The following is a 26,323-nucleotide window of genomic DNA, read 5'->3' on the forward strand; positions in this document are numbered from 1 at the left end:
ATGCTTACCTTGTACACAAAAGATGCTAGATTGCACTGTGAATACATAAAGCATGTAACTTGGTCTCGGAGCATCCAGAACATGGACTGTAAGACGTGTCAGCATGGACACTGGGGCCAGAGAGGGTGTTCAAGCTCATTGGAGTGGCAGCAGAGAACATTCTCAGACTGACATTCCAGACCAAGTCAGAGTAAGATGTCTGTGTCCCAACACTCAGACATGAGCATGGCTATGACTTAACCCTTCTGAGCATGGCTCAGAAGCAGGTCATTGGCAACTTGATTGGTCCTGAAGGCATAATCAAAGGGGTGAAGTCTTGATGATCTCTGTCAACTACTTTTTCTCTGCTAGATCCTGACAGGGACACTTAGTAGAGGGCCTTGAACTTGGAGTTGGGATAGCTGCCACATATGATTTCTCCCAGGGCCAACTTTTTCCAGGGCCAGCCTTCTGAGAATGAATGGGCACCATGAACATTCCTCCACACAGAGAGAAAAAAAGACATAGTGGCAGAGGCTTTGGGGCCAGTGAGAACTGGGCAGAGGCCGGAGTAGACCACTCTCCTCCCTTCTGCCCCAGCCCTAGCCCCAGCCCATTGTGACCTCCCTGACTGTACCCAGGCCTTTGTGACTGTCACCCTGGGTAGAGTTGTGAGCCAGAGTGACATCCAAAGTGCCCTCAAAGAGAGTGGCAGGTTAGCCAGGCCAGAGCCTGGACCTGGGGTCAGGAACGGGTCACAGGGACCAATGGAGGGGCCAAAACCCCTGGGACCCTGTGGACACTCTCACCCACAGCATCCCCCGGCCCCAGTTTCAAGCAGCCATGGAGGATGCCTGGATCAGCCCTGTCAGGGATTTGTAAGGTGGCCCTGTCTGGTCCCCCTTCAGTCCACTCAGTCATTAGAGTCTTCCAGACTGTTCCCAGCTCCAGGGACAGGGAGTGGGGGACCCAGAGTGGGAGGAGAAGCGCCTGGGATGTTTCTGTCAAGTGAAGGGGAGATCCCACGACAGAGAGCTCGAGAGCCAGCAGGGGCCAGACAAGAAGGGGAGACTGAGGTAGAGTGGGGCTGGCCCCTACATCCAGGGCATGAGCAGGGGCTACCTAGGCAGGCAGGATCCCCCACCTCAGGACCCAGGCCCTGCCCATGCCCAACCCTACCTCCCAGAGGAAGGGCCACAGCTTCATCCAGACCAGCTCCCACACAGCTTCAGGGCAGGACACTGGGGTCTGCGGAACATTCCTTTCTGCAGCTGGAACAGGAGAACCACAGTCTGGTGAGAGCATTCCATAGGCCAATGGGTACTAGGCTGCTCTTCCAAGCCCTGGCCCCAGCCCACCTGCTTCAGCTTCCTGCCTTCTCAGGCAAGTGACAGGACAGGTGGCCCCCATCTTTCTGCCCCCTCCCCCAGAAAAGGCAGAACCAGGACCTTCGGGAGCAGCTGGGGGCCCTCCTGGGGCCAGGGCAGCAGTTCCTGCCTCTATGTTCTGAGCACTCAAGCTGTACAGCCCTGGCCTGGGTAAGCGGGAGTGCGCAGTGCCGGACCCATGCAGCAGTACCCCCAGCTATGCACAGCCTTGGGCATGACCCAGGGCTTTTCCCACAGTCCCCTGAGTCAGCCACCCAGCCCCTGGAAGACAGGGCACCTATGCAGCTGTTGCGGCAGCAGGAGCTCTGCCCAGGGAAAGAGTCCTTTGTGCGGCAGTCCCAGGTGGGCCCTGGGGAGAGGGGCTTGGCCCGGGGAGCAGGGAGCAGGGTCCTGTGCCCACACTCCTCCTCCCCACCCAGAGTGAGCTGCAACAGATCCGATTGTCCTTTGAGAGGAAGAAGATGGCCATTACTGAGGTGCCTGCTTGGCCTTTGGTGGGAGGGAGCCCGTGCTATGTCCTGTGCCTTAGGTATGATGCAGGCCCAATTCCCTGCCCTCAGGTGTGGGACGGTGTGGCCGAGGTACACATGGCTCTGAACAATCAGGCCACCGGGCTCCTGGTAGGTCGTCAAAGGATCATGGTAGGGATGATGGCCATGAGAGCCAGTGGGTATGACAGTGATGGGCCAGAGGACTGGCTTCACTTCCTCTGCCTCCTAGAACCTCAAGAAAGACATCCGGGGGGTTTTAGAGCAGATGGAAGACATTCAGCTGGAGATTCTGGGGTGATGCAGGGACCCCGGGCTAAGCCAGGTTGGGATGGGGTGGACCCTCCTCTGACCTTCAGTCCTACAGAAGGGGTGGTGCCAGGTTGGGGGCAAGGGCTGCATGGTTGTGACAGTGTCCTTCCTCCAGGGAGAGGGCTCACTGCCGCACACAGGCCAGGAAGCAACAGCAAATGATGCAGGTAAGTCCCCACCCCATCCCTGCTGATTCCAGAGTCCCCAACCAGGGAAGTGCTAGGGAGGTTCTGAGAAATGGACTTTAGGGACCAGGACTCAGGACTTGAGCCCAGTGGTGGCAATAGACTATCCCTGGAAAGGGAGGGGAACAGGCACAGCTGGGCTGACCATACAATAGTCTATTTACTGTGGGTATCTCAGGGCTAGGGACCTGCCCTCCCCCAGGGCCCCCAAGGTACTGAGGACAGGCTCTGACCCAGCCCCCTCCCTGACAGAAAGGCAGGCCACAGCTGGGATGTTCCGAGGGCCTAAAGGGCCACCTCTGGTAGGTCACTTTTGGGTCAGAGCCCAGTCCCCCACGATCATCCCCATGGGTGTTCCCTACCCCTTAACTGCCACTGCCTGCAGGCTGCTGGCCTTGAGGCTGCTGCTGGGTGGTCTGCTGGCCTGCACAGCGGCCTACGTGTACGTGGTGGACCCCACACCCTTCGAGGGGCTGGTGCCACCCCTGCTGAGCCGAGCCGCCGTCTGGAAGCTCAGGGCCCTACTGGGTCCCTTCTTGCGCCTCGAGGTGGACGACTTCCTGCCTTTCTAGACCAGAAGCCCAGTGGCCCCAGCAAGGAGAAAGCCAGGTGGCTGGTGCTGCCCCAGGGGCCCAGGGACCTTACTGATCCTTGTCTACACCACCACTGCATACAGTCCCTACCAGGAGCTGCAGAGAAGGGTGGAGGAGGGGCTAGTCCTGAGGGCTGGGCCTGCAGCTGGATATACAGTCATGACACACTTTGCATGTAAGCTTGTTTCCATGGAAACTGGGGCTTTGTGGGCCAGAGGTTTGAGAACTTTTTGAATCACTCTGGTGGTAGGGGTTTGGTGGTGGGGCCCCCTGCCTCAGACCCCAGTGTTGGCTTCTATCTGCTCCCAAGTGTATCCCTCCACAAGGCCTCCTGAAGCTTGAGGGTGTGGCAGGGTGGTCTTCCCTAGGTAACCTGGGGATCTAGGAGGATCCTCAATGCTCTGGACCAGACTCTCCCAGGGACTGTGGAAATCAGAGCCCTGAATCTGCTGACCCATTTCTACCTTGTCAATTCTGCAGGGACTCTCGGCCCCTCATGGTCCCTGTCTAACCCAGCCTCCTGGCACTGTCCAAGGCTAAAATCAGGGTACCCACATAGCTGGGCAGTGCCATAGAGGTAAACACAAAAAAATTTATTAGGGAAGTTGAGGGAGGGAAATCCTATAGAACAGAAAACAGTTTGTGGATCTGTCCCCAGATGGGAGACACAGAACTGTCACCCAGAACTGGACCCCAGGACATGACCCCTGTGTGAAAAGAGGCGTTGGCAGGGGTTCTGTTCTGACTCCTCCCAGGGGCATCCAGGCAGGCAGGCTTGGGTATTCCCAGAGGTATCACCCTTGGATGCAGAAGACCCAGGCAGGGTCAGAGCAGGCAAGAGGCAAAGACGGGTGGACCAGGTTCATGGTGCACCAGGTTGTCTGGCAGCTCCAGGACTTTAAGGCATCTGTTCAGGGGCTTAGGGTAGAGTGGGGGAGTGCAGTAACCTGCGGTGACCTGAGACCCCCACCCCAGCCCCACCCACAGAGGCCTGGGCTCCCTAGAGGAAGTGGCTTAAAGTGCTTGGAAGGGGTAAGGAGGTTGGGGTGAAGGTCATGCTGGTTCCCAGTAGCTCTGAGGCCACCCCCACTGGGTCACTGGACCCCTGCAGCAGGTGGGGGGACTTCCTGAGGTCACCTGGAGACAGGGTCCTGGGCCCTGGCAGACTGATCAGTCAAGATGTGGCTGGTTGACAAGGAACGGGACAGGGATCCCCAGGCTACATCCAGCCCGACCGACTCCAAAGATCTACAGCAGGCTGGTCTTCTGGGTCCCCAGAAGATTGTCCATGGCCCTAGAGCCACCTACTCGTGTCCTGTTAGGGACCTGAGAGGCTGGGGAAAAGGCTGGATGCAGCAGAATGTAGCCGACAAATGGTCCCACGGGGGGCCGCCCCAGCAGCCACGCTCCAGGGGGCCCGCAGCGGCGGGTGATCCTGAGGATGGCCAAGGTGGCACAGGTGCAGGCCAGGAGTCCCCCTGGGCGGACCACGCCACCCCCATCCACGACTACAGCTGCCAACGCGACCCCTGTTGGCCGATATCCATGAGAGAGAAGCAGAAAGGTGGAAGTCAGCAGGGGGTAGAGCTAAGGGGCCCCTTGGCTTTGGACACCTCCCCTCCCTGAAACTCTGGGTGGGCCTAGTGTAGCCCTCTCCAACCCTGCTCTGAGCCCCAGCTCAGAAAAAAAAAAAACTTGGCTTTCTGACACTCCCTAATTCCTCCCTTGACATAAGGCAGGGAAGAGGGCATTCTAGAGTATAGCAGTTTCAGTAGGGTTCTCAATCAGGCGTCATGTGCAGCCTCCACTGTATTGTACTTGCTCCAAGCCCTTTTGTGCCTCAGAGTCCCAGGAGGCAGCTGAGGTCCTAGCCTTTCACCAAACACCCTGTTGTCCAGCATGACACAGACTGGGAGTAAGAGACCTTTGCAACTCATCAACAAAAGTCCATTACCAACTAGGCCTGACTTGGCCTGTCAGCAGAAACGTCCAAGAGGAATGTGCCACCCTGTACCAGCTGGCCAACCCCCTTCCTGAGAACCTCCCCTGCACCCACAGCCTTGCCCAAGGAAAGGATCAAAATGATTTTTCCTTTTTTTTTAATAAAATTATAGATATATAGATGTAAATATAAAAACATAAAACAGACACAATGCAAGCAGACGCTGCCATGTGCTTACTCAGGTCCCTGACGCCAGGGGAAGAACTGACCCCTCCCTGATGTGCTTTCCAGCTGAGCTGGCCAAACAAGCCAGTGCTCGGTACGCTTTGGGGTGAGGACTCTCCAGTTTGGCAGGGAAGGCCTGAGAGAGAGGGAGGGGGCTCTAGGCCCCACTGGCCCCTGGGGGAGCATCTGGCCCCCTCTCTGCTCTGGTCTGTTCCACCCCCATCACCTTCCACAAGAGCATAAAGCAGAAGTTAAGGCTTTGATGAAAGAACAGTGGCAGCCGAGCACTAACACATCAGACGTGGCACGGCAGCACAGCATACAGACACTGGGACAGGAACCCACCAGCCAGGCAAGACAGGAACAGAGGGAGCTGGGACCCCTGCTACAGATGGATTATCTGTCCATCTGTTCATCCATCCATCCCAACCCAGAGCAGGCCAGGGTTACGCTCCCTGCAAAGCACAGGCCTTGCCAAGCAACAAGCGGCCAGCTTTGTCAGTGAAAGGCCATGAATTAGGAGCAGCTGGAGACAAGGGCTGAGCAACCCATCCAGCCAGGAGTGGGTGGACCCACGGGACTGTAGGGGACTGGCCTTAGGGAGTGAGGGCAATAGGGTGCAGGGCTGGGCTTGGCTGATGAAGGAGGCAGTCCAGGTCCCCGTCACAGCCCACAGCCTTGGATGCATCTGCCCTGTAAGTGCTAGGTAAGGAGATGAACAGGCAGAGGCCGGAGCACAAGCTGTGGAGGCAAGGCTTTCTTTCCTGTTGGCGTGTCCACAGCAGGCTTGGGTAGCCTCCTCCCTGGGGCAGAGAACTTGATAGGGTTGGGGAGCTACTGTGGGGGTCCTGGTCCCCGTGGAATCACAGCAGATGAGTGGTGGTCAGTTCTCACACCGAGATTTCGTACGTAGTCCCACCCACGCCGGACACCTTCTTAACCAGCGTGTGCCGGGCAGGGCTGGCGTTGGGCCCCATGGGGCTGGCAGCAGGCCCCAGACGGGCCATGCCTGGGGACTGCCCGTTAAGCTTACTTGGGGGGGTCTTCAGCTGAGGGTGATCCCTGCATCAAAACAAGCACATACACACACATGCACACACAGTGAACACAGGACAGTGGGTGACAGGACACGTGTAGATGTGGACTGAAGCCCTGTGTCCTGGACCCTGCACAGTCCTTGTCCTTAGGATCACACGGTCACAGGACAGGTATTTCCAGAACCGCTGTCACCCCTATGGGTACACTGCTCTCTTGCAGTTAGATACCCAAAGAGCAGCTAACCAGAGCTGCTGGGCCGTACCTGCCAACTGGGACTGGAGTTGGGAAGCCCAGTAGTGGACATGCAGCCCTTTTACTACTTTCTTGGGAAAACGGGGACACCACTCCCATCCCCTGGCCTGGCCAGAGGTCCTACTGTTGCCCTGAGGGAGGACTCATGGAGCCTTTGTAGCCACACAGCCTAAACAGAGTCTCCTTCCAGGCCTCACCTGAGACCAAAACAATGAAGCCAGCACTCACACCTGGGTCCCCCTGCCCTTCCCCACTTTTAGGCATGGAGGCTCACTGCTAACCTGGGACTGCATGCTCAGTACATAGGAGTAGTGGTGAGGCAATCTCTCCCAGTCTCAGCACCCTGAGCATTTATCAAGACCAGGGAAGGGACAGCTTACCTGGGAAGGTAGGAGTCCACACACCCAAGTAAAGCTAGCTCTAGGAGGGCTCTGAGCAAAGTCTGTGCTGGCTCAGCATGCAAATGTCTTTCCACATGCATACTGTACCCAGGGGTAACTAGGGGCCTTGAAGGCAAGGTAAGGCCTTGTACCGTCCCTACAGACAACCTATGGGTCTCTATTATGAGCTGGGAGAAACAGGTCATGAGGAGTCCTGTATGGGGAAACCTATCTCCACTTCTGGGCACCCACCTCTGCATAGCCAGTGAGGGCTGCCGGTCCGGGAGGTCCGTGTGGATAAAGGCGACAGCCTTGGAGCCAGAGTAGGAGGGCGATCGGGGGGTGCCTGGTGGGGAAGGCAGGCCCTGACGGGCAGGTGACCTGTGTGAACCACTGCCAGGTCGGGGTCCTGGGGCGTTGTTGTTGGCCTGGTCAGCCTGTAGGGAGGAGGAAGATGTCCGAGGTGCCCGACTCATGGAGCTCGACAGTGAGGACAATGATGTCTGCAGGGCAGGATTGCGGGCACCACCAAAGCCAGGCCCGGCCACGAGGTCATCCCTGGAGCCATAGCGCAGCACAGAGCCACGGGGACCTTCTGTTAACACACTGGCCTGTTGCAGGCTGTAGGAGCTGGGTGTGTCATAGACACCAGAGTCGCCAAAGAGTGAGTCAGTCTGGGAACGCAGCAGCCGCTCACGCTCTTCTCTATCCTTGCGCTCTTGGATAGAGGCCATGATGGTCCGAGACAGGTTGTCATAGCGCACAGGAGAGGGCTCCCTGGGCCGGGGACCCAGCACAGGGCTGAAGCTGCGGGGTGGGGGCCGTGGCGGATCTGATGGCCCAGGGTGCAGGTAGGGTGAATGGTAGCCGGCCATACCAACAGAGGGGTGTGTGGAGCATGCATGGCCACTGGGTGAGCCAGGGTTAAGTAGGCTGTCATAGGACAGGCTGCCATTTCGGTTGGGCAGTGCATGAGGAGCAAAGGGACCATGGTGGGGCGTAGGGGGCCCACCTTCAGAGCGCAGTGGCTGTAAGGTCATATGGTCCCCACCCCGCCGACTGGCAGCCTTGAGACTCAGGGAGCGTAAGGCACCTGAGAAGGCCTCAGTGGCGTTGAGGGGTGGGGAGGGGGGGTAGGTAGGATGCAGACCACCAGGCCCGTGGTCTGGGAGATCCAGGCTGGGCTCGGACACAAAGTCTAGACTGTGGGCGCTGTCATCTGCCAGAGTAAGGGAGTCAGAACCTGGGACCTGTGGAGGACAGGGTCTTCTTACTACTGTACACACTTAACCTCTTACCTGACCCTGTAGCACCAAGAACTCTGAGGCTGTGGTTCAATACAGCAGCCATGGAAGCAAGGACAATCTGATCTATAGAACAGGAGATTCCCATCCCTGTCCCTCATATAACCCTCCCGCGCCTACTATGGGTGGAAGCTGGAACACAAGAGTTGGCACTGTGATCCCAGAATTTACCTCCAAAGGGAAGCTGGTGTGGGGCCTGCTTCTACCCACAATCACTAATAGGCACACAGACCCTAAGGTGACCAGGCCAGAGCAGGCTTCTCCAGACACAAGGTCTATGGTCTTGGGCTTCTCAAACCCAGAGCAGGTGCAGCCGCAGCCACAGCCACAGGTAGAGGGCTTCTTTAGGTTCTGTGACTAGACTTGAGCCACAGGCCCCTCAAATCCCAAAGCCTGTAAGAATAACTTGCCCTGGTGTACTCAAGCAGCCTTATGAAATCCTTTGTGGGGTAAAGTCAGTCACAGGAAGGCGGTGGCACAGGGTGTCCAAAGCCCACCCTTCTCATCTACATAGCTCCCCTGCTAGGCAGCGGGGATACCACACTGCCACCAGGATGGAGCCTTGTCTGTAGGTGCCCAGGCTCACTCTCACTCGATGGCCTAGATAGTAAGGAAGCCTCCAGGAGAGAGCTGGTCTAGATGTGTAGAACCTCTAGGAGGACAGCAGCTAGGGGAACACTTGGGGTTCTGGATCAGACCACAGGTGGCTCCATGTTGCTGACTGTTCCACAGTGATAGACAAAGAAGTACTTAACTCAGGAAAATAAATGTGCTGTCTCAAACAAACCTCCAATTCTTCTAAGGGCTCCTGTGGGCCTTACAGAATGACTAATGGAATTCCAGACATCCTAACTGCTAGATGGGGAGGCTGCCCCTCCTGGTCTGTGAGCAATGCCAGTAGAGAAGCCAGGCCAAGATGGTCTCATCTGCTCCCCTCCAAGGGACCCCAGCTCAACAAGGCCAGAGGATGCAGTCCTGCCAGCATGCACATGACAACTCTGTGACAAGTGTGGCCTTGTCAGAAGCACAAGCATGGGAACAGGACACCATGACCAAACACGGCTCTCCCCAGGGACAGACCTTTTCCAGGGGGCAGATCCCTCCCAGGGATAGGATCTTGCCAGAGGCAGAGCCTAGCTTACCTGCTCACTAGGTCCACAAAAGGGTGTCTTGGGACCAGTGGAGAAGGCTGGCCGGAACTTATACATGGCAGGTGTTGGGGGACTGGTCCTCTGTACTGATAGGGCACTCTCTGAGAAGAGGGATCACAGTCATGGAGTGACACAAAAGCCAGCCCATGTCCCTTTCCTTAGCTGCCCTCCACCTCACCAGCACTGCCAGGTCTAGGTGTCTTCAGATCTCTTCCAAAGGTGCCAGCTTCTATTTTGGGAGGCAGTGGAGGTCCCAAGTCCAGAGGTTTCTCATCCAGCTGGTCTAGACTGCCTTTGGACTAAGGAAGAGAGAGCAGTGGTAGGTGAAGTCTTGAGACAGGGTTTCTCTGTGTAGCCCTGGCTGTTCTGGAACTCACTCTGTAGACCAGGCTAGCCTCGAACTCATATATCCACCTGCCTCTGCCTCCCAAGTGCTGGGATTAGACATGTGCCACTAATGCCTGTCTTCCTGTGGCTTTGGACACATGCATAAAGCTTGCCCAGTCTCTCTACCTCTTCTTCCTGTCCCCACCCTACACCCCACAGTCCCACTCACACACCCTTACTGTTCCAGTCCAGACCCCCACCTTGCTGCGGCCAGCTTTCAGCCCATTGTCGCTAAGTTTGACCTTGAGGGGCACAGCTCGGTCCAGGAGCTCAGGCCTCAGGAAGGGTGGCTTTAGGCTCACTGAGAGCGGCATCCTGGGGGGTTCCACCACATATCTGTGCCAGGGTAGAGGTCAGTGGCCAGACAAACAGGCAAGAACAAACAAGGGCAGGGCCAGCCCCACCTAGCCAGAGCAGAAAGGAACCAGGCTGAGGGTCCGAGGCTGCCCACCCCACACCCAGAACAGGCCTTTTGTCCCCCTGCCCAGGCCGGGCCTCACCGGGGTGCCAGGGGACTGCATAACACGTGTTCCACGTTCCCATAGCAGCCTCGGGTGAAGGGATTCACACCCCCGCGGAACTTCCCAGTCACCTGTGGACATGGGTCCCCTCAGCCAGCCTGACCACCCAAGACAGGCAGGGAGACAGGCAAAGGTAGGTGGGGTCCTCAGAAGTGGTCCTCATGGGAAGCAATCAATGTGGGCAAAATGGGCCCAACAGTGCCCTACACCCAGGTTATCCCTTGCAGGAAGCTATAGCATTCCCAGGCCTTGAGTTGTTGGTGGCTGCAGTGTCCATGGGTTGTGAGTGTGCAACGGGATGGGCAGCCACGGCCCCACACCCTGAGCCCCTCCTCCCGCAGCTGCCTGAGCAACCTCACACGAGGGGTCCTGAGGCCCAGCCCACAGGTTCTGCACCTGCTCATTGGTGGTGCGCCCCCGCGTGACCAGTACCACGTGGAAGCCAGTGAGGCCGATGACAGGAATGAAGAAAAGGCCAGCCACACACATGACAGCCATGCTGGCCTGTTAAGGCCAACAGCTGAGGCAAGAACATGAAGACCCCCTCCCCCATTGCAGTGACAGTTCTTATGGGCCCCTCTTGTCTAAGCACAGCAACTCTTCTGGAAGACTCACGTATCCACTGACACCCACCCCCAGGATGCTGCCGAGGGGGACCATGTGAGGATAAGGATACGTGATGGTGGTGTGGGCAGCTCCCAGCCCCTCTGAGTGATTGAGCACGTACAGCAGGCCGAAGGCCACCACCCCTACCATGTGCGCGCTGAGTGACAGCAGGAACAGGAAGAAGTAACGGTAGTTGCGGCGTCCAATGCAGTTGTTGACCCAGGGGCAGTGGTGGTCAAAGTCCTGGCAGGGGCAGTGTGTCAGAACGCATGGGGAGGTAGGAGCTGGGCACAGGGACTGGTGGGGACGGGACAGGGGTGGTCACCTCCACACAGTTGTCACAGACGCTGCAGTGTGAGCAGCGTGGTGGACGGTAGAAGTGGCATGTCGCACACCACTTCATGCGGACCTGGATGCCCCGCACGTCCACATTCTTGTACAGTGGGGCCCGGAAGTCATCCTCCTTGTCCTCATCCTCGTCCGCTGGACATCAGGAGCCCAGGAGGGTGGCAAGAGTACAGGAAGGTGAGTTTCCTAGCAGGAGAGGACCTCTCTAATCTCTGCCCAGCCCACCTACTGAGAGCCCCAAATCAGCCACTTACACTCCAGTGACAAGCAGATAAGCTGCCCCAAACAGGGACCTACCTCGGGGGAAGACTCCAGGGTCCATGAAGGTAGCCATACTGAAGTTGGCCAGGACAAAGAGGAAGAGGATGCCATTGTAGACAGGAATAGCTGGGGACACAGCTCTTGTCAACCATGGGCACCTGCGATGGATAACGGGCAGAGAGCTGGGGCTATGGAGGAGGTCAGAACGTTGAGACACAGCTATATGTATGCATCTGGGCCCAGCAGGCCACCTCCGGGCAGGCACACAGCAGATCTTAGCCATCACAACTCCTTGGCTGTGTCCATCATGCTCAGTGTAAGCTCAGTGCATCAGCTCCAACCCTGGCAACCCCAGGGCCACTGTCTGCAACACCATGCACAGCTGAGGAAATTACTTGGAGAGGCCCATCAGCCTAGGGCACAGGACTGGGATGGCCACAGAGCTACCATACTCCTGAGGCAGTGAGCTACCCAGCAGCTCGAGTCAGGCCATGCCAGAGCTGTGCCGATATGGACTCTTTAGCAGGGTACTCGCTGAGTTATGGCAGTCACAGCCCTGCTTCAGCCAGTGATGGGGATGTCCTCCTGTGTTCTGGCGCCCTAGCTGTAGTCCTGGCAGACCCTTCTTTTGGGTTTGTTACCTTGTTTGCCAGGTGGTAGCACAGGAAACCTAGAACACTGGGAAAGCACACTCTACCCTTGCACACACTCTACCCTTACACACACTCTGCTCTTACTATCCAACAGCCTGGAGCCAAGGCTTCCCCTCTGACCCCATTTTCCAAGAAGCCTTCCAGAAGATGTATCTCTGTAGCTTCATAATAAGGGCTTTGCACATCTGCCTCAGCCCTCACAGGTCCTTACCAGAATCCCCTCCACAGAGACATGCCAGGCCTTGAACCCTCAGTCCTGACCCTGGAGTAGCTACTAAAGTCCACCCGCTTGTTCAAGAAGCTCCTCTGGCTTCAGGAAACAGTGTTTCCTTCTGTGTCACTGGCTGCTGAGACAAGTGGTGGGGTACACACAGGGGTTTAATTTCCTGCCTGTGTTTGGTCCTTTGTGGAGCCAGGCCAGAGGGGTTTCCCTCACAGTTGCCCTGACCACAAGATGGAGTGGATGGTGGCCGCCTGCAGCTACCCGCCACCCGAGTGCACAGTCCACGCTGTGCGCCCACGCCTGCCTTGGCCAGAAGCCAGGCCCGCCGCCCCAGCAACCACCTCCATGGCAGCAGAACTATTTTTAGTGGAAAGCAAGAGGCTATTTAAAGCTCCTGCTTCCCACGGCAGCACCCTCTATGGGGCCACCAGCCATGATACCCCATCCTCTTTCCACGGCCAGCACGGACATACAGCATGACAACAAAGGCCACAGCCGTGAGGGTCCAGCAGGAGATTGCACCCAAGCTGCCGGCCTGGAGCGTTCACTCTACATTCCTCATCTCTGACATAAATGACACAGAAAACATGTCTGACCGCCAATCCATGCCATTCAGCAAAGCTACAGTGGCACCCTACAATGAGATTCATGGCCCAGCAGTGAAGAGCTCAGTAGATAGGGGAGAGACACCTCTGAGGGAAGCAGTCAAGTATTCTAGGGATGGGGTGCCCTCCAGCCAGCCTGACTTGGGTAGGACACACCAGCTCCCTGTGGTGTCCAATGAGAGGGGTAGTTCCATACTGGTACAAAGTGAAAATTCAGTCCCCATGCTACAAAGTCAAAAGCGTAATGTCAAACCCTAGTGCCACCTGCAGAAGTGAGGGGTCACAGGGATGCTGTAAAGGGGAGACTCAGGTGCGGAGAGAGCAGGTAGGGGTGTATGTGGGCAGACCAAGCTTGGGTAGACTTGGGTTCAGTCCTTACAAGACCGTATCCTACATGAAGTGCCACATCCTTGGTTTTCCTTGACACGAAGTGGAGACCTCAGGCATTCGGGCCAGGGTGTCTCCTAGTTTTCACTTGGGCTAGCCTCGGAGGTACACTGCCTATGAAGCAGAAATGGCCTAGCTCCCAGGTTCCCCAGCAGGGCAGCCTGTATTTCTGTATTGCCTCTCTAGCTCCTTAGCAGACCACATGGGTCAGACAGCTGCCCTGAGCGAGATGTCTGAGGAGCAAGGGGGCAGTGCTGAGCCATGTTTGGCAGTTTGCACAGGTGGGGCACCTCAACGGTATTGAGGTGCTGGGTAACCTCTGTACGACATGAGCAAGCACCAGCTTCATAAACATACAGCAGGATGTGTGTGTGTGTATGTGTGTGTGTATCTGTGTGTGCGCACGTGTTTGTGTGCTATGTGTCAGAGGGCCTGATGCACTTTGAGCTGGAGTTCAACTGTCCTTGTCTCTAAGCCCCTAAAGCTTGACCTGAGTGCAGGACCAAGCATCTGTCCTCTCTAGGTGCTGCTGGATGCCTTCTGGCCTCCCCACCAGAGTCTGGATAAGGTCCACACTTAAAGCCATTCCACATGTGTGAACAACGAACAGCTGCAGACACAGGCACATGCAGGTGTAGACACTGTGGGCACACACAGCATATAGACATACCTGCACATTTGCTCATGCCCAGAGACATGTGAATGTGGGCACTTGTGAAGACACCCATGTGGTACCCTCCTCTCAGGTTTGTCTAACCCAGGTCAGCTGCCTACTACCATGGGACTCAGGCAAGCTCTCTCGCTCTGTGTGCTTCCCACCACCCCCAAGCACAGGGCAAATGAGCACACACAAGGACCACTGAAGCCGAAAGGGTGAGGACACACAGACACAGGACATTCAAGGATACGCCAGCCTTCCCAAGGGATGTTGCAGTCAGGAGTACTAGGTACTTGTGCGCTTAGTCCTCTACTTAGTTTTAGTGCCTGCCTGTAGAGTCCATCCCCTGCAGCCTGGGCCTACGAGACACACCTGGCCAGCCCCCCTCCCCCCACTGCCTCCAGCTGGCCAGACAGACTCTGCAGGCATCTGGCCTTCAATGAGCAAGAAGGTTCCACCTGCTACATTCCTAAGGACTCTTTCCTGTTGGCTCAAGCCCTGCTAAGGACTGGGTGTGTATGCGCGCATACATGTGTTCCGAGTTCTGGGGTTCTGAGCTAGAAGACCTTGGCACCCAAGGTCTTAAGAAGCATCCTGAGCAACAACACAGCCATCACCATGTGCCCCACCCAGGTGGAGGTCTGGAGCCCCACACAGGCCAGCATCGAGACACCACCCAGTAAGAGGGTGACTTCAGGAACAGAATAACTGCCAAAGCCAAATCTGGAATGGAAAGTTTTTACTTAGACATTTTATTTTAATCAAATTCTTCATTACCACTAACATTACTGGCCTGTGGGGCCAGCCACCCACTCTGGACATCCAAGGCACTGTGGAGTACTACACAGCTGCACCCACCTGTCCAATCCCTAGACATTTGGACAGAAGGAATAACAGGCTCAGAAGAGCAGTAATTTGTCACAAGCAGGACACCGTAGCAGGAGAATGCACAGAGTTTTAAACCTAGTCTCCCTCCCATGATGCTCTAGTCACTGCCTTCTACCCAGGTCCCCAAGGTTACCAGGGGTCAGAACCAGACTCCTTACTGCCCCAGACTGGGCTTCTAACCACGCAGAGAGCGCAGGCCCACCTGAAGCAGCTCTAGCACCCTAGGGGCCCAAATGGCTTAACACAGCTCTAGGGTCGGCCAGCAGGCAGCAATCCCCAGTCTGCATGCATTATCCATGTCCTTTTGAAAAGTGGATTTCAGGGGTAGCCTGGCCTGGAGGAAGCTTTTAGACCCATCCGAGCACCAAACCCAGCTTGGCACTGTACCACAGAGAGAGACACACACCAGCAGAAGCCCAAGAGGGTTCCTGGGAAAGGGGCTCACTCTCCCACCCTACCTCCAGGGAGTTCATCTCAAATCCTACATCCTGCCTACCCTCAGCCTAGCCTGAATGTCTGCTGGGCCTACTACCCTCTTGGTGAGCTGGGAGGAGTCCCTGCTCCTTCAGTTCTTAGGTTCCCTTCTTGAATGATCCAATTCTCCTTGGCATGTAAATAAACTGCACCTTGAGAGAAGCAGTCCAGATTCGCAGAGAGGAGATATAAGGATCACACACACACACACACACACACCCGGTCAAGTGTCAGGACCTGACACAGGCCCTGACAGTGGACTGAGGTATCAGTGGGCTGGGCCTGAAACGGCAAGGGGTGGGGGCCTTGAGAGGATAGGGATCCTATCTTGAAAACGACACCTACTCCAGGCTGTCCAGGCTGGCCACCAGACCTGCCTGGACCCTGGCATAGCCCAAATCAGCACAGCTGTCCATCGGAGCCTCTTCTGAGAACAGAGCCACCTGAGTGGGGCAGTCAGGTCAGCCACACCCACATTTCAGGGACTCACCCAAGGGGCAGATGAAGTGGCACACAGACGGAACAGGGCCCAAGTCATGGCAACTGCAGAGCCAGTACCAGTCAGTGTGGCTGTCCCTCAAAGGGAGCCCAAGGCTCAGAAGCACCAACATGCACAGCCCCAGGACTCTAGCTTCAAGAACACAGAGGAAGCACTGGCCAGGAAAACGGTAGCAACCTTAGAGTCCAAAGCTTGAGGCTGCGTCAAGTCCAGGAACCACCACAGAAGGACCCTTTGAAACTACTTAAGTTCTCTGAGAGAAAAGCAGGGGGAGAGGACTTTAACTTCTCTTAAAACTTTTATCCCCATATTGCATGTCTTTTAATTTTAGAGTTATGTTAAAAGACAACAATCTGTTCCTGAGACACCCTCAGCGCACTCAAACAGAACCCCACTTGAAACCTCTGGAAGACTGAATTTTCCAAGATGCATCCCCAAGTCTTAGCTCCCCAAGCCCTTCCTTATCCCATAGTCCACAACATCTGAGTGACAAGAACACACAGGCTCTCTCTGGAGCCAGAAATAAGCCCGTCCACACAGGCCTTTTTTAAACTTGCTCTTTGCAGCCGGTGGCACCCACCCAACCCCAGCCTCCAGGTAAGGACTCTCCTCCCACGACAGGCACTGAATTCAGACTCCTACAAAGGCTGCTATATGATTCTACAAAGTGGAAAGAGTGGCTCAAGCTCACTTACATCTGGGACTGTCCTACCTGGAAACAAATAGTCATCCTTTTGGTCACCTGAGTTGTGTTAAGGCTTTGAAATTGTAGAAAGAAACGAGTGGTCAGAAATTCTCAACACTGACCACTGACCTATGAGCTAGCCCACGTCAAGAAATTGAGGCTAGAGCTGCTGAGTGCCAGGCTGGCAAGAGTGCTCCCTCCCCACGACTGATGGCCTAGCCTCTGAGGTCTTTTTGTCCCCCAGGCCTAGAAGTGTAAGTTGTGGAGCCTTTCAGTGTTGTGTTCAGGGAGGGTAGAGGGCCCTGGGCAAGCTGGAGTAGCCAGCCATGGCTGGGGGGCAGGCCACACCTACGCGAGAATTACAGAAATAAGTTGGTTTTACATGCTGGCTGCGACGTGGGGCTCATAGCTCCTACTCCCTGGCCCCCGGCCCCCGCCAGGAAGGTTGGTGTCTGTAGGTGACACGCGTCCTCCCCGCCCAAAGCCCCGAGGGAATGAAGGGCTGCAACCACACCCAGGCCTACGAGAACGCTCAGAGGCAGGCATTCACCTGTCTGCGTTCCCCGGACGCCGCCCCTCACCGCAACCTACAGATCCGCCCAGTCCACCGCCGCCCCCGTGGGGCACGTGCGCCTACTCGGCCTCCCTGTCCCCCGCTGCTACCAGGCTCTGGACCCGGCGCCGACTCACGTGAATACGAAGAAGAGGGTGCTGGAGCCAACCAACAGCGCGGCGGCCGTGGCCACCGGGATGTACTTGGCGGGTTTGAGGCGCGTCCCGGGGCTTCGGGGCATCCTGGGCGCCGCGCCGCCGCATCCCTCCCCGGGCCGGGCGGGCGGGGCCGGCCGGGTCGGGCCGGGGTCGGGCGCGCGGGCTGGACTCGGCGCAGGATCCGCGGCAGCGGCAGTGGCAGTGGAGGAAATCCCACCCCACGGGCGGCGGCGGCGCGCTGATGTCAGCGCGCCCCTTAAGGTGGACCCGGCGGCAGGGCCGCGGCGGGGGCGGGCCGAGGGCGGAGCGCCGGGTGGCCAACTCCTCTTTTGCGGGGTAGCCCGACGCGCCACGCACGCGCAGCGACCATCTGGACCGGCAGGACTACGGGAAGCATGTTCCTTTTTCTTTTTCTCTTCTCTTTCCTTCTTTCCTTCTTTCTTTCTTTCTTTCCTTCCTTCCTTCCTTCCTTCCTTCCTTCCTTCCTTCCTTCCTTCCTTCCTTCCTTCCTTCCTTCCTGTCTCTTTCTCTCTCCCCCCCTTTTTTCATCCTTACTGCCGCATGTCCTAACCCGAGAGCTCTCTTGGGCCTACATGGTCCCCAAACACAGTCCCGGGACAGGCTGAAGGTCCCCTTCCAGTCACTGAGGTGTGAGGGAGATAGCTATGATAAAGTAGGGGCATATTGTCCAAACCTTACCCTACTCGCAGCCCTCCACACACTAAGAGTTAAGTCGCCGAGTTCCTCTGCGTCCTGGCTCAGGCCGCAGGTTTGATTGAGGCATGTTAAGAGACACCTTTGGAGAAACACCTTTGGAAGCTGGTGTCCTAGGGAAAGTGCCTGTACCCAGCTCTGGCTTTGACTAGAAAGGCTGCGCATGCTCACCACCCGCTGGGGGGGGGGGGAAGCCCACCTGCCCGAGCCAGGACGCAGATGCTTAAGGTGGACCGGCCCTCGAAGGATGCTGCAGGATAGGCATCTGCATTGGCTTCCCCTGGCAGATCAGCCTTAGTGTTTTGAGTAAGAACGTGGTCAAACTCCACTGCTTGCCTTGGCCACTCCACAAGGCCGCAACATCTACTCTGAAGCCTATTCAGGGCCTGGGCAGTATGCTAGCTGGCGATTCCACAGGGTCACACCCAGTCCCGAGCTTCCACCCCTTCCTAGAGATACTGGGGGCTTCTTCCCTTGTCTGCAGCTATCTCCTGTACAGCCAAAACCTGAAGTCCCCCTACACCTCCTCCTCCCTACAACACTGCTTGTAGGCCTGGGGCTCCTTAGATGGCCCACAGCTCAGGGGTGAGTGCCTTAATGTAGAAACAACTTTTCAACAGCATCAACAGTGATGGATTTTCTCTCAGATTTCTGTTCTGTCGGTCATTCCATGCCAGAAGCCGCAGCTCAGGGTTACCAAGAGTTCTTCCAGAGTTGGTAAGATAAGCAGTGATGTGACCTCACAGTGGAGAGCAGAGTGCATACAAACTCCTTTCCGCTCTCAGGTAGTATCCAGCTGGCCCTCTGCACTAGGCACACAATTCAGTTAAATCCCCCCAACTTGTAGCCTGGACTTGTCCTACAGCCCATAACATAGAAAGCTCTATGAGCCTCAGGAGGCTCCACCACTCACAGCTCCCCCACTGCAGAGTTCCATGTTGTATGTAGGGTACCAAGACAGCCACACTACTGCCACAGCCTTGTAGTAAAACAGCAAACAATGGTTATGGAAAAGACTCCAGGGAAGTCTTAGGTGGGGCAGATCTAGCTGCTGAGGCCAGAGCCCAGTGTGATATGGTCCCTTTCTTCCTGAATAGGGCTGGCAAGGCAGCAAGGAGCTTGGGCACCACATCCCAGGCAGACTTCCTTTACCATAGCAGCCAGCCCAGCGGAGGGACTAAGATGGAGATAGAAAACAGCACTCACCACGATGGCACTCTGACTTCCCATACTTTGAGCTATCCACAGTCCAAAATTATTAAATGGGAAATTCCATAAATAATTCAGATTTGTGTTCCATTAGCCAGGTGACTATGTAATGCCATATGACTCATGTAATGCCAGCTCTTGGTAGAGCGAGGCAGGTAGACTGCTTAAGTCTGGCTAGCCTTGGCTACACAGTGAAACTCATCTCAAAAACTAAAAAGCTGCATGTGGTGGTCCATGTCTTTAGTCCCAGCACTGGGGAGGCAGAGGTAAGTGGATCTTAAGTTTGAGGCCAGCCTGGTCTACATAGTGAATTCTAGGCTAGCCAAGCTAAAAATGGTCAGGATGTATCTTGGTAGAATGCTGGCCTATTTAAAGCCCGGCACCACAGGACATGTATATGCCCAAAACCCAGCATTTAGAAGGATCTTAAATTCAAAGTTATCCTCAGCTGCACAGCCAGTTCAGGGTCAGCCTGGGCTACATAAGACCATCTCACACTAACCAATCTGATAACTATACTATTCTGCTCTTACCAGCCTTGGATATAAATCCCTCAGCTTACTCACTTGATACTTTGTAGCTTTCTTGCATCTCAATATCCGCGAAGTGCAACAGTAGTGATGCCAGAGACCCTATGAAGCAAACTTAAGAGGTTGCTAAGGCCTACAGTAAGATATTTAGACTATATCCCCGATTCTATTGCAGTGTATCTGCCTTCGTTACTGTGAATCTTCCACTATGTCTACCTAACTTCTAAACTTAGCACAGGTGTGTATGCACTGTAACGAACAAGGCTTGGCACCCCCTTAAGTTTACAGCATCTACTGGGGGGGTCTTGGAATGCCCCCCATGGATAAGAGGGTGTTATATCTCTGTATTATAGCCCTAAAACCTGTTAAGACTCCATCCCACTTGGCACAGCCTCTGCCAGGCTAGGTAGCTTCAGTAACCTGTTGACATTCTCCAATCTTTTGTCAACAGGGCACTCAAGACTTGAAGCAATAAGTCTTCCTTTTAGCTACACTGTCTACAGTGTCAACAGGCCACTTTCTTGAATGTACATCAGAATACAACCTGAGCACAAGACAGCAGTGTCCCCTAGCCAGTTTGGAGGGCCCTTCTGTTTGCAGAATAGGAGCCCTCCTGGGTCTGACAGAATTTATGCCAGGAATGGGAGCCATCGTAGCCGCCCTCCTCTCCTGCCAGACATGGGAGACATGCCAAACACCAGTCATAGGAAGAAACTTTCCACTCAGGAAGTCCTTTTTTTTAAATAGAAAACATCTCCATAAGGGCATTTACCCCACTCAAAAGGTTCATTTACTATTCAAGGTAAGGTTACTGTGCACTACGCTGAAAAGTGAGCCTGAATCCTCAGTCTAGGGCTTCCCTTGAGGAAAATCAAGCCCATGGACAGTCCTTCCATGAAGTACACTGAAGGCCACCTGTGGCCAATGTCTCAGTTCTACTACACCAGGCCCCACCGCATATACATATCTCTGCTTGGGATGGAGAAAAACCAAAAGACAGCCTTTAGTTGGCTTTTAAAGACCAGCTTGGGGAATGAAAAGGTATTTTTGCAGGTGTGGGCAAGGAGGGGAGGTATGAATATAGTAAAGTACAGTATGTCTGTCTACATGGAAATGTCACAATGAATACTTTGATTACTAGCTTAAAAATGTTCAAGGTTTGAAGCTGGGCTTCAGCGGCACACACTTCTAATCCCAGCAGGCAGATCTTTTGAGTTCGAGGCCTGCTTGATCTACAGAGAAAGTTCAAGTACAGCCAGGGCTACACAGAGGAACCAAGTCTCAACAAAACAAAATAAGGGAGGGAGGGAGAAAGAGACAGGGAGGAAAGGGGAGGGAGAGGAGAAAGACAGGAAGGCAGGCAGGCATTTGTAAGCACACCCTGCAAAGGACAAGGTCGGACATAATGGTCAGTTTAGTGAGACAAACATCAACAAATAAATATCTAGACTCTAAACCACCCCTGGCAGGTATTATTGGCAGTCTGCTACAGAGTAAGAGACCAGATACTGTTAATGCAATCAGACCTCGCCAAGGCTCCTACCCTGTGAAAGGTGGGGCTCCTGAAGCTCCTGAGGCCCACAATATGTCAGATCAGGTCTTCCTTTTGCCTGCGTATATGTGCGTATCATTTGATTTGTCTAGCAAGAAAAGAGTATGTCTAATTCTCTGGAGAGTCAGTTAATTGTGAGCTTCAAGCTGAACTCAAATCCTCTACAAGAGCAAGTGTTCATAACTGATAAGCCATTTCTCTAACCCCACATAAGGCAGGTTTTATTTAAGTAGTCCCTAAACCTAACAGTGCTGAGGTTAGAATTCAAGGTCCAAACTCGCTATTTGGAGATGTGTTGTGGCATCTAATGGCTTCCAACAGGAGAGTTGCAGGGCTAGACACAGCTACACTATGGAACAGTACAAGAATGAATATGCCCCTCCATGGTGGCCTTTTCCTCCACTGAGCTGAGAGCTGCTGTTAACCAGAGCCAACCAAAACCAGTTTTTCCTATAGGCAGATGTTTAGCTACCTACCACTTCTCTTCACCAAGGTGAAAGCACTTAATAGTCTTCCTTCACACATCCGTCAAACACACACGCACGCACACATACACAAACACACACCCTATACAACAGCACAAAGCAATAATTCCAGTAGCAACGAAGCAGCCCACCTTGGCCCTGAATGCCAATTGCAGTCTCACACACCAGTGGCCTCCAGCACCAGCCGATGCCCTAGTGTCCAATGGTCTCTAAGAACCACAGCAGGGACACACTACTTTGACAAAATGATTCTCCTAGGAGAAAACCAGGCTGGTACACAGGTGGCCATGGGGGGCTCCAGGCACAGACACCTTCCCCACCCCTCACATAGCCTTGTCAGCTGGTCCAGGTTTTCAAAGGCATTTTTTATTCACTATTTTTGATGACTATAAATAAGTGTTTCCACTATGGAAAAGAAAGTTAGCACAGTACATTTTCATGACTGGGGAATGGATTTCTGAAGTCATGTTCAATGGTGTCAAAACTTGGAGGAAAAAAAGTTAAAAAAAAAAAAAAAACAACCTGAATGTTGGAATTCAGTTCTTTATAAAGTCCCTTGTAAAAACAAAACAGAATAAAAACAAACCTTACAGGGTAGGGCAAATTTTTAAAAAGAAAAGGAAGGGAAAAGAATGACTCATTGCTTCTCTTCAGACTTCTCTTCAGCCTCGTCTCTGGCCTCCTTCACAGAAAGGGCTTCCAGCTTCTCAGCCACCTTCTCGGCATTATCATTTTTGCCTGGTCCTGCAAAAACAGGCAAACGCAGTAAGACAACAGACAAGTCTGGCTGTGAGACTGTACTGATCTTGGCACTCACCTAGTTCAGGCTTGACCTGTTTCCCAAGCATCACCCACCACTCTTCCCAGATGGGCCCAAGAGGGCCCAGCAAGCTGCTGGTAATGTGTGGTCACTTACTAACCCAGGCCCCATCTGCCCCAGAGGAACAGAAAACAGAATTTGTTGAGAAAACAAGGAATATATCTTAAAAGCCCTTTCACTCCTGGTGGGTTCCAAAGAGCTGTGACTCAGCTCTGTACTTGAAACTGACCATAAGCTGACGCAAGGCATCAGACCGTGTCCCCAGGTAGCTGCATTGCCTTTGATAGGTAGGTAGAGGCAGCCACAGCTCCCCGGATTGTTTCTTTGGCAGATGGAAAAAGCACCAGACTGGAGCTGCAGCCAGGTGCAGAGTGAATCTGCAAAACAGCTCCACAACCCTTCATCAGCCCCAGGGCACCACATCACCTTTCTTTTCTCTCTCTTCAATTTCTTTCCTGCATTCTTCAAACTTTGTTTTGAACTTTTGTGCATCTGTAAAAAGAAAAGGGACTATGTCTGAAAGTTCTCAAAGTAGACTGGCAAGACCCTAAAATTCTGAAGAGCCAACTCATGGTCCTCAATGGCGTTTTTCTAGACGGAATCCTGCTCCATATCCCTGGCTGTCCTGGAACTCAAGAGATCCACCTACCTCTGCCTAAATGCTGGGATTAAAGGCATGCGTTACCACGCCCAGCCCCAATGGCAATTTCTGACTATTTAATACCTGTAGTGAGTCCCTCCTGAGGCCACTGACTCTGCTCAGCTAGCTGTCTATCACAATCAGACAACCAAGGGCCAAAGCTCTTCTTACTATAGGATCTACTCACGTTGGAAGGACTACCAGATACACATACTCCCAACCAAGGGCAAGGCTCACTTTCACAAGAGCACCAGCCACTAGGGCATTTGCCATGGTACCTGCTGACTCTCCATGATCCCCAGGGCACAGCTTTGTAGCAATTCAGACTAGAAAGATTCCCCCATGGAAGAGAGATCAGCCAGGGCTTGCAGATCTCTGCAGTCTTTGCTGGTACAGGTGCCTAAGCGTCCGTAGGGGACACCAGTGTCCCAGTCTTGAGGAACCAGAAACCAAGCAGAAGCAGCAGCAGGAGGAAACTCTAGGGTGTGTCTCTGGTTCCACACACCTGATGGGAGTCAACTGGATGCAACAACTGTTTATACAGAACCCCTAGAATTTCAGAGGCTCTGCATGCTCTGGGCTAACATCAGCTGCCCAGCAGGCGACCCAGTTGGGCAAGTTCTGCTTACTCTCAGCATTTAGGAAGCGGATGGCGAGCAGCTCAGGCTTGGGGCACTCGTCAGCAAAGTCGGCGTGGGTATTCCAGACCCAGGCGCGGTCACTGCCAGCATTCGGCTTCAGCTCCATCATCGGTGTGACTAGGGGAGAGAAGCCTGTGAGAACAGTGGCCAAACCACCCAGACCTCACCCAGAGCAACCTGCTCACCAAGTGAGGGAACCCACTTCAGTCAACATGGAGTCTGGAATCTGAGATCCAGGATGTTGTACCTATTACCCTCTGAGCCAAGCAACCACCATACTGGGGTGTTCAACTATGCCCACTTGCAAATTTTCCCAGCTGGACTGGACTGTTTATATCCCCTCAAGGTCAGAGACCCCACCTAAGTATCCAGCTACTTCCTATCACTGGTTGTGCAATTCTGCCCTAACTGCATATGCTCTCTTCCAGGAGGGGCTAAAGTATTAGGATGGGAAAGACTAAGGGAGAGGGGCTTTACCTGTGAAGCCATCATCCCTGCTAGGTCAAAGCTTTCCAGGCATAACCTGATGGGGTGAGGAGCACCAATACCTCTATAAATAACCCCTCACCTTTCTTCTTTAAGAAAGTCTAATAAACTCATTGGTTCCCAGAGTACAGTTTGGTGGCATCACAACTTGATTTGTCATTAGAACCTTAAAAGAAGTATAGATCTTTCACTCCTGGGAAGGAATTTTAGGCCTACACAACTCTACACCCTGATGTAAACCACATCTGCATCAAACCAGAACAATCCTTGTGTGGGAACAAGCTCAAAACCCTGAAGCATAGGCTCTGCCTCCTGACAGTTTAAGGGTAGTTACTCCAGCTCAAATCTTCCTGTTTTTGTTTTTTTTTGAGAGACAGGGTTTCCCTGTATAGCCCTGGCTGTCCTCAAACTCAGAAATCCACCTGCCTCTGCCTCCCAAGTGCTGGGATTAAAGGTGTGAGCCACCACTGCCCGGCTTGCTCAAACCTTCCTAAGGGTGACCAACATATGGCTACAAACACATGCCCACACCAGCATGAACCTGGCTGACTGAAAGGTGAGAACATAGGCAAAGGAGCCTGAAAGCAGGGCTATCAGTGTTATTAAGTCATGACTCAGACATATTTATTCTGAATTCCTCAGGTCCTATACAGAACCAAGGGAGAGCTAAGCACTGACAGATCACTGTCCTCCACTGAAAGCCAGCGCATCTAGAACCACTCACTGGTGTATACACCCAGCCACTGGTACCTGTACCCTTGGCAGTGTTTCCAGGATTTCAGGGAGGCCCTCTGACCACACATGACACCTAAAGTTGGAACTCAAGAGATCTGAGCCACAGCAGCCCAACAGTGGTCTCAGAAAGTGCACACTATCAACGTTCTCACTTTCCCCATACCCCACTTGATGCCTGTGGTGGTCTGAGTGAGAATGCCCCTCAGAGGCTCAGCTTTGCATGTCTGATTCTCAGTTGAAGAAGTGATTGAAAGGCTTAGGAGGAGGGGCCTTGTTAGAGTAGGTGTGGCTTTGTTGAAAGAAGTGTATCACTGGGGGTGGGCTTTGGATTTCAAATGGATCTGGTTGTAAAGCTTGCTCTCACTTAGCTATTGTTCCTGTTGTTTCCTGATGGACTAACCCTCTCAAACTGTAAGCAAGCCACCAATTAAATGCCTTTTAACAACTGCCGTAGCCATGGTGTCTTATCATAGCCACAGAACAGTGACTAATAATGCCCAACCTTGACCCACAACCTGTGTGGGATGCATGAAACAAGAGGCTCCACCCAGGTGCCCAAGTGGAGAGGATCCCAGAGACTACTTGCTACCAAGGCTGTGGGAGCAGCTTGATTTCCCTCCCCCACCTCCCCAAGGGAACGGTCCAAATTGGGATTAAGGGGAAACTGAGGCAACTGTGGGATAGGGAGGCCAAAGATCTTTCTCATGCCCCTGCCTCAGCAAGCCACCTTTTAAGTAAGCCCTATACCCTGTCTTATCTACAGTCTGCCTATGTACCCAGGACAAAAGATCCCAATGGACTACAGAAAGTATAGCCTATAGAAAGAGTCTGTAAACTATCTCAGTAAAGGCGCTTTACAGGCTGATCAATCCCACCCCCAGAACCACAGGGGAGTGGAGAACCAGCTTCTACACGTTGCCGTTCAACTGCCATGGCCATGGATGGCACATGCACACACCAAGGAAAGAAAAAAATGTGTTCAGTAGATAAAATCACTAGCTACAAAACCTCAGTGATCCAAGTCTGATTCCAGAATTCAGGTGAAAGTGTTAAGGAAAGAACAGATTCCACAGAGTTGTTCTTTGGTCTATACATGGACCCCCTTCCCCACCAAAGGGTAAAAAAAAAAAAAAAACAAACAACTTTTTTTTTTTGGTTTTTTGAGACAGGGTTTTTCTGTGTAGCCCTGGCTGTCCTGGAACTCACTCTGTAGACCAGGCTAGCCTCGAACTCTGGAACTCAGAAATCCGCCTGCCTCTGCCTTCCAAGGCCTCCCAAGTGCTGGGATTAAAGGCGTGCGCCACCACCGCCCAGCAAAAACAAAATTTGATAAAGAGAATTTCTGAAGAAAATTCAAACTGAAATGGT

The 26,323-nt window shown here is 53.9% G+C and overlaps 3 protein-coding genes and 1 non-coding gene across 6 annotated transcripts in view; 1 reads left to right on the forward strand and 3 right to left on the reverse strand.

Moving 5' to 3' along the window:
- The first annotated feature begins 746 nt into the window (after positions 1 to 746).
- On the forward strand, positions 747 to 2,924 carry Ccdc188 (coiled-coil domain containing 188). Its single transcript, XM_028770477.1, has 9 exons — positions 747 to 1,274; positions 1,410 to 1,517; positions 1,605 to 1,709; positions 1,787 to 1,843; positions 1,928 to 1,987; positions 2,088 to 2,152; positions 2,283 to 2,334; positions 2,605 to 2,654; positions 2,738 to 2,924. The coding sequence occupies exons 1-9, from the start codon at positions 747 to 749 to the stop codon at positions 2,922 to 2,924; spliced, it is 1,212 nt and encodes a 403-aa protein (XP_028626310.1).
- A 593-nt stretch (positions 2,925 to 3,517) lies between these two features.
- Zdhhc8 (zinc finger DHHC-type containing 8) lies at positions 3,518 to 17,352 on the reverse strand. 3 transcript variants are annotated; one of them, XM_028770535.1, is made up of 12 exons: positions 17,123 to 17,325; positions 11,397 to 11,518; positions 11,077 to 11,234; positions 10,822 to 10,994; positions 10,542 to 10,644; positions 10,125 to 10,216; positions 9,825 to 9,960; positions 9,416 to 9,536; positions 9,229 to 9,338; positions 7,394 to 8,032; positions 7,035 to 7,219; positions 5,028 to 6,174 (listed from the first exon to the last, which is right to left on the reverse strand). In XM_028770535.1, exons 1-12 carry the CDS (start codon positions 17,224 to 17,226, stop codon positions 6,003 to 6,005), a joined length of 2,115 nt encoding a protein of 704 aa, XP_028626368.1. In that variant the 5' UTR covers positions 17,227 to 17,325; the 3' UTR covers positions 5,028 to 6,002. The 3 variants fall into 3 exon arrangements, with proteins under 3 accessions (XP_028626367.1, XP_028626369.1, XP_028626368.1); XM_028770534.1 differs by having other exon boundaries at positions 3,518 to 6,174; positions 7,035 to 8,032; positions 17,123 to 17,352; XM_028770536.1 differs by lacking the exon at positions 5,028 to 6,174 and adding an exon at positions 3,518 to 4,474 and having other exon boundaries at positions 7,035 to 8,032.
- Positions 17,353 to 21,979: 4,627 nt separating this feature from the next.
- The window catches only part of Ranbp1 (RAN binding protein 1), a 9,546-nt gene continuing 5,202 nt past the window's right edge, over positions 21,980 to 26,323 (reverse strand). The window contains exons 4-6 of the mRNA XM_028770543.1: positions 23,723 to 23,851; positions 22,880 to 22,945; positions 21,980 to 22,377 (exon numbers count right to left, since the gene is read on the reverse strand). Coding sequence (XP_028626376.1) covers positions 22,271 to 22,377; positions 22,880 to 22,945; positions 23,723 to 23,851 — 302 coding nt within the window. The 3' untranslated portion in view covers positions 21,980 to 22,270. The remainder of the gene's footprint in view (positions 22,378 to 22,879; positions 22,946 to 23,722; positions 23,852 to 26,323) is intronic.
- LOC114623855 lies at positions 22,705 to 22,834 on the reverse strand. The gene has a single exon (XR_003711837.1). It is a non-coding gene; the product is annotated as a small nucleolar RNA SNORA77 (small nucleolar RNA).

Source organism: Grammomys surdaster, unplaced genomic scaffold, assembly GCF_004785775.1.
Source record: "Grammomys surdaster isolate TR1022 unplaced genomic scaffold, NIH_TR_1.0 202, whole genome shotgun sequence".
NCBI lineage: Eukaryota > Metazoa > Chordata > Mammalia > Rodentia > Muridae > Grammomys > Grammomys surdaster.

Excerpts from the sequence above, each read along its gene's own strand:
- Ccdc188 (XM_028770477.1), top strand. The coding sequence starts at position 747 with ATGGAGGGGCCAAAACCCCTGGGACCCTGTGGACACTCTCACCCACAG. Across the intron at positions 1,710-1,786 it reads CCTTTGTGCGGCAGTCCCAG|AGTGAGCTGCAACAGATCCG; the intron begins GTGGGCCCTGGG and ends CTCCCCACCCAG. Across the intron at positions 1,844-1,927 it reads AGAAGATGGCCATTACTGAG|GTGTGGGACGGTGTGGCCGA; the intron begins GTGCCTGCTTGG and ends CCCTGCCCTCAG.
- Zdhhc8 (XM_028770536.1), bottom strand. The coding sequence starts at position 17,226 with ATGCCCCGAAGCCCCGGGACGCGCCTCAAACCCGCCAAGTACATCCCG. Across the intron at positions 10,645-10,821 it reads GCTGCCCACACCACCATCAC|CATGGCTGTCATGTGTGTGG; the intron begins GTATCCTTATCC and ends TTAACAGGCCAG. Across the intron at positions 10,217-10,541 it reads GGCGCACCACCAATGAGCAG|GTGACTGGGAAGTTCCGCGG; the intron begins GTGCAGAACCTG and ends CCATGTCCACAG.